This window comes from Colias eurytheme, chromosome 27 (genome assembly GCF_061535395.1).
Source record: "Colias eurytheme isolate Ceu_HAF_F1 chromosome 27, ilColEury1 Martin Lab GWU primary, whole genome shotgun sequence".
Classification (NCBI taxonomy): domain Eukaryota; kingdom Metazoa; phylum Arthropoda; class Insecta; order Lepidoptera; family Pieridae; genus Colias; species Colias eurytheme.
The window spans coordinates 605355-617515 of NC_143006.1; the positions used below are offsets into that span (position 1 = coordinate 605355).

Sequence of the window (12161 nt, forward strand, 5' to 3'; positions counted from 1 at the left end):
TCATATAACCTTTTCTATTAAAATTGGATCAAGATGGTGATGTTTAGGCATATTTTCCTTTTCATACGTGCCTATTAAAAACAATCTATGATCAATATAGATTTTCCCTACGCTAGCATTTTCAAATGAGCTATGCCCAAAATTATCACATAAGCAAAAAAGGAACTTAGCTGTTTACTTATATTTTTAGGAACAATTAGCAAACTCCCTGTTTGGAAGAGTATCGATATTACGTCTATTCAATAGATCTGTTGAATCATTTATTACGTTTATTTCGTAGTATTTGTCAATACGCATATTGCGTATAAGTCGGTCAATCTAGCCTTTAACAAAATCACTACAAACAAAAACACGAACCCAGAATAACATTTTCAAAGATATCAACATTTCAGAGAATTCAGTTGAGTTCAATTGCTGTCTTTAGTAAAAGTTGGGCGAAATTCGAATATCCAAACGAAGATTTCTTTTCTTAGGGCAAATTCATGAAATTCATCAGGAAGAAAATTTATTGAATGTGCACTTGTTTTCGTTAGTGGTCGACTTCTTATTCCGTCGTATAAGTAACTAGAGGTAGTATTAAAAATTTGAAAGTAGCACGTTTGGCAGGAATAAATAGGACAATCTTTTGTCCGAAGTGAGAGTAATATGAATCCTAAGGTTCTTCGAAAATTATGATTTTTTTTCTTTAGCTCGATCTAATTGGTGACGTATTAATCGCATTATAGTTTATAGTTCTTCGGACTATAAATTCCATATTCTCCTTAAAAATTGTGGAGGCCCAAATTTCTCTTGCAACTTATGCTTTTCTTTTACTCATACAGGAGGATTTTCAAATTGGTGACAATTATAGAAAGTCCTGGGTCAAAGTCTCCAATAATTTTACCAAAATTCTTCCATTTACGTAAAGAGAATCATCAAGGATGGCCACTCTCACTGATTTGAGGCCAGTTAACTAAATCCTTCTATTACCAACCCACAAATTTACAACGTATTTTATTTTATTACACACAACATTGTTTCAACGATTACCACGCCACCTTGACACCTATAATATACCTACTTTAACCTTAACAATTATGATTTTGAAAGCCCTATTTTATTCTTGAGGTCTTACGGTTAGAAAATATTATAAATAATTAGCAAAATCATTGAATATGTAAATAATGTCGATTTCAACATGCCCAAATTTTATAATATAGTGACATGTTGATTATATGCGAAAATGTTAATTTCTATTGTATGACTCGTTATTTCGGCGTTTCTTTCTTTAAGTTTTCCAATATCCATTTTCTTAAGAACTCCGTTGTTATAGGTTCTGGGTCATAGTTTTTAACATCCTAGTAAATTTAATTGTTCATTGTAGGCTTGCCAAAGTTGTAAATAAGTAACAAAGTAACGAAAAATTTGACTTAAATTAAATCTAAACATAAATTAAATAGTTTGTGAGAATGGATAGATGGATGACTGTTCGTTGAAGAGCTATGATGGATATCAAAAAGCCTGCTACCACATAAGTGAAGTCGCGGGCTTTAGCCTGTGGAAACATACTATATGAAAGATTTAAATGTAGGTAATATCGTCATATTTTTATTTTTATTTTTTTTATAAGAAATGTATTATAGTATCGCAATAGGTGCGACCTATGAACAATTACGCACCTATACAATTAAAAAAAAATTGAAGAGGAAAAAGGAAAGGACTATATAATCATGCATAATTTTTGGGTTTTTTATTTTCCACGCAGCCCTAGCGAGATGATACATATTATTATATTTTTTTCGTTTTCCCCTTGACTTCTTTTAACCATTGTGCTGTTTAATTTTCCGTATAATTATAGTAACATTTTTATTACAATACATTTTCTATACTAATATTATAAAGAGGAAAGGTTTGTAATAAAGGTTTGTAGGTTTGTTTGTATGGACCGATTTTGATGAAATTTACCTTTTATTGCGAAATATGTACCACGGGCGAAGCCGGGGCGGACCGCAAGTAATTCATAAAAATTATGCATTAGTTTGGCTATAGACATTCACATATTATGATGAGATACATAAGTCAATTTATAAGCATCGGTGTTCTTTTAAATTGTAAAGTATCAAGAACATTTCCAACTGCAGACTGATAATTTCACAATTAACAGCAACAAGCATAGATAATCCATTGACTAACGTTGCTATTATTTACAATTGTAGTGCCAATGATGTCATAGTACAAACAACGTGACTCAGTTGAGAAATAAGCGAAAAAAATATTAAATAAAAATCCTACACCACCTATGCATCTGAGCCATCGCTAATCAGTCTGTAAACTTTCAAGAAATTCTTCAAAAAAAAAAGGTTAAGAAAACTCACCAAAGTTTGCGTACGGATATCCTACCCGCAAACAGGGCCCCGATAACCTTATTTGAACTACGCCGGCACTCAAATATTAAAAAATCGAACGCGGCGCTTCTTCAACTCAAGAGACGTCCGCGCGCGGTGACGTCCAAACGTATACTGAGTTGCGAGGCGGCGCCTGCGCCAATTCAAGTTTGAACTCCACGCCTTCGCGCACACATACACACGCATGCGTGTAAAGCCTTCATGAAAATGCAACACGCTCGACGAACAAAGGTGCGAGATATTATCGCCTGTCAAAGTTCATTACGTCCTAAGCGATCAATAATAAGTCAAAATTAATGGGAGCCATTTTGTTTTTTTCAAAACGGTAGCTTCGTAACAAGTGGAGTGACGTGATTAATTGAGACACATTTAACTTGACGTTATGTGCAATGATGAAAAGATAATTTACGTTTTTTTTGTTCAGGTTGCATAAAATTATATCAGGTACTCGAATAAAATATTCAATCTTTGTATTTTTGAGTATTCCATTGTACGACGGAACTATTTTTAATTTAAAAATAGCGTAATGGTTTAAAATTTAAATATTGTAATTTAAAGTGTTTTGAAATAAAATAAAAATTAATAGCTCTTGCAAGTTTAGTGCTTTGAAATAGTTAAAAATGTACACGTAGATCAAATAAATCCATATTTTTTCAATCATTATGTTAATATCAAGGGCCAGGATGCAATAACACATTGAATATATGCAAATAAAACGGATGGACGATCTTTGAACTAAGTTAAATGCTAATTAGTATGGTAAAGCTTAATAATTTAAACAAGGATTGAATAAAGGTTAGAGCGCAACGGTTTGTTTGTTTGCTTTAATTTCGAATCTATGTGATTTTCCATCCATATTTGTTTAACGTTGCATAATATATTCCGATCAATTATTTAGGTACGTTCTCAGTACCTGTGTTATTTTAAAGTGAAACTTTTATTTTTCAGACAGTTTATTTGTAAATATATTTCACTTATACTATTATCGCTAAAATAACTATCACACTATCCAAAAACTATTCCACTCCTAAAACTAAATTATTCCCAAATAATTTATTTGCAGGTAAGTAACTATAGTAGAGCCATTTTAAAATAGGCAACATTTGACGGTTCAACAAAATTCAACAACGTAACCTAGTAACGGCGACATAGAATAATATATTATTTTGTGTTGTTAGAACTGCATATTTGCTTAACTTTTTTCAATTACGATTATATATTTATAATAATAATGACCAATACAAGTAATTTTAAGATTTGATTTTACTGATAAACCATTCTAAACATAATAAACAATTTCTGATTTAAAGAACTGACGTCGCTACAATTTTGTGTCAATAAACCTTTTTTCTTTTTAAATACCAGAGACGTTACTCTAAAAATCGAAATCTGACATCTAGAATCGAATGCATTGATTACTTGTGAATAAAAATCATCATAAATTAATAAATAAATGCGTTGTGTTTTTTAATTATGTAGATAGTACATGTCTTATTATGCTCCTTAAATTTTATGAAAAAAAGTACTGGGACAGGTATTTGCTTGATGAATTTTAAAATTGACATGTGTTTCAAGTTCAATTGGCAAATGTTTCAAGTCCGTATCGATTAATTCACTTTAATCGATGTTTTTAAGCAGGTTACCTCTCTTCGAAGATAAAATTGATAGACGTAAAATGTTGCCTATTAAATTGGCTCGACTATAGTAAACAACTAAAAACTGACATAAGGAATGAATAAAACTGATTCTTTTGAGTGTTCAATTTGTTTGGATACATCATACAATATATTCAACTAATTTTTATAAAAATTTTAATACTAGGTACCTCTCTCATTTATACCTATACACATTCAGACTCTTCATATTTTTTCTCGCGTAAATAATTTCCTCGAGTCAATGTGGCTAAATTTTTTATCATATAATATCGATTCTAGTATACCCGCATGTAAAATCGATTACCTACATAAATACGTTAACCTAAAAATTGTAAACTAACTCGTTTTAGACTGGAATTTAATTTTTAATCAATGAAATTGTTGTTTAAAATATTGTGATAGAATTTTGATAATTTTTAGAAATAGAGAGCAAATAATGAAAGCAATCTATTACATCATAATTTGTTGCTTTTAATTTTTTTTACTAGACCACCGTCCACGTCTATAATATTCTTATGTCTGTATTTTAATTAGCTCCGACTTAGATTATGCAGTTCTATTTTTTATAGTGAAATCCTATCATATACCTAGATATTATTTTCCTAAAATTTTATACCTATGATACCTTAAATATTAAAATAGAGCACGTCACAAAAAAACCATAATGTCTTTCGTAAGGTCACTACAACGGCGCTATGACGGACCGTTTTGCTAACAATAATTAAAATTAGCGAAAATTATCAATTTCATATTCAAAACAGGTAATCAACATTGAGTTTAAGCAATGTATAAAACATTAAAAATTGTCAAATCACGTAACAAAACCTATTTATCACTCTATTCCCAAAAAAATTTCCAAAAATGACAAACTACCCACAAAAATCTATAATATTTTTTATAGCAATTTAATAAAAAAGGTGTACATACCGTTCACAAGCTGAAGTCCCTCAAAACAAAGCTAGTACGCTCTTATCAGTAGCTTTTATATCGTAATTTTATCAAAAACGAACCGATCAATACATTTATCTTGTGTCGACCAATCGAATATTCTTGTTATAATCAGCACCCTTTGTTTGATGCAGAACCCTTTATTTGATTTATAAAACCTTTTTTATTTGGCTTTGTTCTATTTTAAGACATCCTGTATATTGATTAGTAAATGTAGAGTTTCACCTAAACCAGTCACGGCGATTCTCAAACATGCTTCCTAGGTAATAAAATAGGGAACTTAAAAATATATACTAATGCCTGATGGTAACCTGTCATATATCGCAGCGGCGTTTAATTAAGAGCCTAGTCACTTTATTAAATAACGGCGTTTGATTTACGACCTGAAGCCGTATTTATGACCTCTTATTCCCAGTCAGTTTACGCCTTGAATTGAACTGACTGGCAAATTAATTTAATATTATAATTAACCATGGCTGGTTATTGCGATCATAATACGAATTTGCCTGTCAGTTTAATTCATGGCAATGTTTTCCTGGTGTCCAAAATTACAAAATAAATAGTACTACTACGTATTATATCATTTAATATACGTATCTACCTAGATTACAAAAAAACTTTCTTAATTCTCCATTCAATAAGTGACAGGAAGCAATTTATATTTATTACAGACTATTATAGTTAACTAATTGTATCCCTACTTATAATGTGTTTCTTTTAGTTAAAAAAATAGCTTATTGTAAACGAACAGTGATATTAAATGGATTTTCTATAAAATTTAAATGTAGTAGTTATATATTCCGCCTGACTAGTTAAAATTCATCAATATACGTGCAGCCGTTTTGTAGTTAAAGAAGTAGTGCAATCAAGGCGAGCCATTCATGTAATTATGCTAATTCACTTACCTAATAATTTAATGAAAATCATTAAACTTAGAAGAAAAACCTATTTTTTTACTGAATACGATATGTACTTGGTATATGCGTTTAGAACATGTTTATTTGTCCTTTCATGCAAAACTACTAAACCAATATGGATGAAATAAATAGGTATATCTTACCTCGGATTGCAAAGAAGCCTGGAGTTCTTCGTTGATCTTCTTTAGAGAAGCAATCTGTAACAAGAATATATTATTATGAATAATATAATTCTCTTTAAAAATGTGGAAATCAATCCTTGTTGCATTGGACTCCTGCCCGAAATGTCATTCGAATATGTTGATTACAATTACGATTATATATATTTTTTCTTGCATTTCTCAGAAATTATTGGACCGTAGTCTATATGGTACATACTTCAATAAACTTATTTAACTAAATAATTTTATATGGGTAACGCTTTTATATCGAAAATTAAACACGTTAAATCAAATCACATTATTATTCTCTTTTCAAATAATCTATTCTCGTTTAGAAAATCGTAATTCCTATTAAATTACGACCACCGGAAACTTTTGAAATCCTTAAGTTGGGTAAGTCACAAAAAAATATTCCTATAAAATTAATAAAACGGCAACCCCGTTTCCAACTGAAAATACACACACTAACATATGCCAATACATTCCACTCTGACCTATTGGCTGCTCGCATTTGCATTCCAAATTTAAAATTCAAAACGCTCACGTGCTATTGGTCGACGTGTTTTTTTTTTATAAAAATCGATGACAAAACTCTTTTCACGTATAACTCGTTTACGAATAAGTTATGTGCCCAATAATTAATTAATTGTTAATAGATAACTCGAATACAATGGGTGTTTAATTAATTTTTTGTGTTGCTGATAAAATACTGGCTTTGAGGAAATCGAAAATACTTCATATACCTATTTTAAATGTGTGATATCATTACAAACACTTTCCTTTAGCTATTGAACAGTCAAAATAATCGTATACGTTTTATATTAAAACCTTCCTTTTAACAAGTAGGTATGTATTTATTTGCTTTATTTGCATTTTATTTCCAATCACAAACTAATTACATATTGTTAAAGAAAGCAATAAGTAATTTAAATTTAAGACGAAAAAATGAACGCAACTTAACAAGCCAATATTATTTTGATAGTGAATTATAAAATCTATGAATGGCAGTTTTCTACTCAATCTTCCTTATGAATCTGTGCCAGTGTATGACGTTACCTGCAAAACGTCAGGTAGACGGAAGAGATGGCGCCAAAACGCATAATTTATCATAATTTTGTCATCTATTTCGAATCCCATTTGAATTTCTTCTCGATATTTTTTTCTATGGATTGATATAAATAACGCAATTAAAATTGATCGCTATAGATGTGCGTTCTATTGTGATAAAATATTTTACTTTTAAATCTGTTTGAATTTTTATTTGTTTACGCAAATATGGGTAAACTTACATTTACTTACATTTCCTATATTGTTTTGTACAATGAAGTGTTATAAATAAATAAATAAATAAATAAATAAACTTAATAACTAAAAATTTATAGCTAAACTAGCGGTCCGCCCCGGCTTCGCCCGTGGTACATATGAAAAATAGATGTTGGCCGATTCTCAGACTTACCCGATATGCACAGAAAATTTCATGAGAATCGGTCCACCCGTTTCGGAGGAGTATGCAGACTAACATTGTGACCCGAGAATTTTATATATAAGAGAAGATATATAAACCATCTTCGAGAGCCACTTTATCTATTAAAAAATTCACAATAAAATCCGTTTGGTAGTTTTAATGATCTATCTTAGCATAATACCTCTACAGGGACATACAGACAACGAAAAACGACACGATTTTATTCTATGTAGTATCTAGTAACAGCTATATTTTTTTTATCTCTGTCAAACATTCTTTTATTAAAAATAAAATACATGAAAACGTTAGAAACCCCCTAAACACTACATTTTTTCAGAGTCATTTAATAAACCCAATGACGTCATACAGGGACAACTATTTTTAACGCAATATGTAAGTACAAGCCAGTTAAAGCTCGCTTATCAGTGATAAGGTAAACAAGCGAGATAAAGAGTATCTACCCCTCGCTAACGGATATTTTAAAATACACGCATGCTGTTATGCTCTGTGGCATATGCTAGAATACGCGGGAAAAATAAACGACGCGCGCGCCATTGCTTCACTTTTGCGCGGGAATAAGAATTCCCAACCATAAAATATGAAATATAATAATCAAGTCATTGAAAAAAAAACTCAAAGTAGAATTTTTTTAAGAAAAAAATACGCATAAATAATGTAGAATTTAGAAAGGGAGTTTACGAACGAAGAAAAAGTTTTAAATAGACATTCATTTCAAACACAACCAAAAAATAGATTAATGTTAAAATAGATATAGGTAATCTGGTTGAATCTGCTATTTCATTGAATGACTATCGCGTCCATTGAATGACAACATTTAATTGAATGAATAAACAACAACTTGTCAAGTTGTTGAATAAAATATGTATAGTGCCACAAACTTATCTGACCCGGTGACAGTGTCACTGATGTCGCTTTCTTTTATATAAACAAAATATTCCGTATGAAAAGTCTGTGAAAATGTGACATTTCAAAATGGCGGCACGTAGTTCCAGTTTTTGCCACCGGGTCAGATAAGTTTGTGGCACTGTAACCTCAACGTCTTGACTGAACGTCATTTAGCAATTCTATCGTCATTCAATGAACATGCTTGTCATTCAATAATATGCCGAGCGTTTGATCCACTCTGTTCAAATGTTACAATCCGATTACTAGTTGGATGATGAGTTACGCTAGTTAAATCAACGTTCGGCTTAGTCATTCAATTGAATGTCGTAATTCAATCAACGCGCCTACATTCAATGAAATAGCAGATTTAACCAGATGATGACAGCATATACAGCATTTTGATACAAATTCAATGTTTCTTGGGCTTTATTTTGAAGCAACATTCCAACATTCCGTGGTTGTTTTGTGGCGTGGTGTAATCATCTACACTACTCTAAAACTACACTACATCATACTAGTAGCACAGATAATATAATACTATACTAGTAGTAAACATCTACACTTTGAAACATACTAAAATAAAAACGGCGAATTAAAAACCTCAGCTTCTGATGAGATACTGTTTTAATAACTTGAGCATTATTAATTTGAGTTAGCAACAAATTAACCATTAACTATGAATATTGATTAATAATAAAATATAACATGAGCGTTCTAAAAGTGGGTTGTGATTGACCCATTTTAGATATTAAAATTCTAACATGCAACTAGATTATTAGGTGAGCAAAATTTATCACAAGGGGATTTAGCAATTTCTCATTTATACATCACTAGCTGCGCTCCACGGTTTCACCCGCGTGGCTACGCTCTTGTTGGTCTTGGCATGATGATAGCCTGTAGCCTTTCTCGATAAAAAGGCTATCTAACACTGAATTAATTTTTAAAATCGGACCAGTTGTTCCTGACATTAGTGCATTCAAACAAAAAAACTCTTCAGCTTTATAATATTAAGTAACACTAAATGGTAAATACTAAAGAGCAGTGGTGGCTTAGTGGTGAGACCTCGGACTTCGAATCGATAAGCCCGGGGTTCGAGACCGGGCGAGCGCACAGGAAATAAATTGATTTTTCAATTTATCTGCGCATGTTGTAACATCACCACTGCTCGAACGATGAAGGAAAACATCGTGAGGAAACCGACATGTCGAAAAATTAAAAAGTTCGACGACATGTGTCATCCGCCAACCCGCACTTGGCCAGCGTGGTGGATTATGGCCTGTACGAGGCCCGTGTCCCAGCAGTGGGAACATATGGCTGGTGGGCTGATGATGATGATGATGATGAACACTAAATATTAAAAACTACTTATTTTGCATAGGTATGTGATTTATATTTGCTCTATTAGCATATTTCACTAAGAATACCTACTTGTGATTAATATTTGAAACAAGTTTACTAATGATGACACTTATTTTGTTATCACCTTATCTACGGTAAAAATGTACTTTAAGGGCCGTTGAAGGGGGGGGGTAAAGGGGGGGAGGAGGTGAGGAGGGGGGGAGAGGAACCCCCTCTGTGAAGGGGGAGGTGCGGAACCCCCCCCCCCCTTTCGAGAAAAATGTAAAACAATTTTTGAGGTTATGTTACGAAATGTAATAGGAAAAAGGGGGTAATGGAGAGGAGAATTGGCAGGGAGGGTTGGAAAAAGGAGGGGGGATAAGAATACAACATAAAATACAGTAATTTTTGACATTTTTTTTAATAGTTTCGGGAGAAAATGTAAACTTTTTAAGGAGGGGGAAATGAGTGGGCTTCGCCAGAAGACTCGCTTCGTCGCCCCCTCGCTTTACAAAAACACTCTTGTTGTGTGACAGACAAGACCACGTGGGATCGGGGTGCTCCGATTCGGATCTGCTACTCGAAGTGACCTAACTCGACTCAAGTCGGGGTGCTCTGATTCGGATATGCTACTCAATGTAACCTAAATCGACTCAAGTTGGGGTGCTCTGATTCAGATCTGCTACTCAAAGTGACCTAATTTGACACAAGTCAGGGTGCTCCGATTCAGATCTGCTACTCAAAGCGGGCTAACCCAATTGGTGTGCTCGATCTCAAATCGACTTTCGATTTTTTCTTTTATGGTAAAAAAAAATATTTAGAATTAACTGAATGTACTCACAATATTATCGAATTCCCTGAACTAAAAAAATTCCTGATTTTACTGATAAGAGATCCCAGAGATTGTTTATTATGGTACCATTCTTGGGCTACATAAAAATGGATTTATATTTACATTGCAAATACAAATTTGAAAAAAAAACGATTTTTCAGAAATCGATTTTTATATTGTGTCAGACACTGCCTTAGCTCCGGCGCTACGGGAAGTACAGCCCTTCCGCCCTTGCGTGACAAAGCACGGTCGCCCGTACTCCGCTTCGCAGCTTCGGCTTGTTGGTCGCCTTCAGCGACCAGCCTCAGCCGCTCCGCTCCGCACGGCTCCCGAGCTTTGTCACGGCGGGCGAGGGCTGCTCTCCCTCCGCGCCTCCGGCTTTTTACATACACTCTAGGGGTAGGGCAGACAAGACCACGTGGAATTCGGGGTTGACAGCTTCGGTTCTGTGGCAAGTCTTATGATAATGCAATGCTTATTTTAGCGTAATGTTTTTTAGCTAGATTCGGACTTTCGCAGCTTAATATTGAATACATAATATTCCATCATTGAAAAAAATTACATTTTACAAGAATTGTACTTGCAAAAACGAAACGCAACAAAAAAAACAAATGTCAAGATGGTTGCTCGAAATTGTATGAAAAATTATGAAACTTTGATAATTAATTTCTAAAAAACTATAAATCTCCGCCGGTTAAGATTTTACGGGTCAGTTACTTAGGCATAGACCTTTCTCCAAAAAAATTTTGGTTGCCCAACTCGATGGCCCTTAAGGTACATTTTAGCCTTATCTACAAACATATATCATTCATCTATGTAATCTTAATTGGATATATTTATGGAAATCAAATATGATAACTTTGATTTATCCGCGAAATAACGTCATGATTATAAGAAACCCAACATATGTATAAAGTTTTAACATTTGTATGCCTATATTACCGACTAAGCAGAGAAATGCAAGTAAAAATATGTTAGTTAGTACAAAATAATTACGAAAACATAACCTTCAATGAAAACTGTCAACACTAGAATACAAATGCCAATCAGATCCTATGCAATGTCATATAGCTTTTATATCAATAAAACTTACCTCCAGCTCTTGATTATGGCATTTTTCTTCTAGTTCCTTCGACAAAGTTTCCGTTCTAGAAGGTTCCTCATCATTATTTACTGCTACACCTTCAGCTAACACTTCTGTAGCGAAATTTGTGATCTGCCCTTTTAAACTACTTAAACTTTGATTTAAGTTAAGCCACGACATATTTTCAACCGGTGTTAGAGTCACATATCACATACAAGTCTATCTCGTTGATATTTTGTGAACAGAACAATGTAAACAATAAATAAATTGCATTATTTAGCAATTGACAATATCATGACCAGTTGGCAAAACAATTTCTGATAAAATTTTGACAACAAATTTTTGACATTGACACTTATGTATCCACACTAGAGTCACTGTTTTACTTGCGGGTAAAATCAAGTATTTTTATTGTGATAATCTAATGCTTTGAATATAGTTAAAAAAAATGTACTGTACTTAATCTATAAC

General features: G+C 32.8%; 1 protein-coding gene across 1 annotated transcript in view; it reads right to left on the reverse strand.

The window, feature by feature from the left end:
* LOC149896715 (uncharacterized) overlaps positions 1-12001 on the reverse strand; it is a 44901-nt gene extending 32900 nt beyond the window's left edge. The window contains exons 1-2 of the mRNA XM_090117081.1: positions 11700-12001; positions 6048-6101 (exon numbers count right to left, since the gene is read on the reverse strand). Coding sequence (XP_089973207.1) covers positions 6048-6101; positions 11700-11870 — 225 coding nt within the window. The 5' untranslated portion in view covers positions 11871-12001. The remainder of the gene's footprint in view (positions 1-6047; positions 6102-11699) is intronic.
* Between the last annotated feature and the right edge of the window lie 160 nt (positions 12002-12161).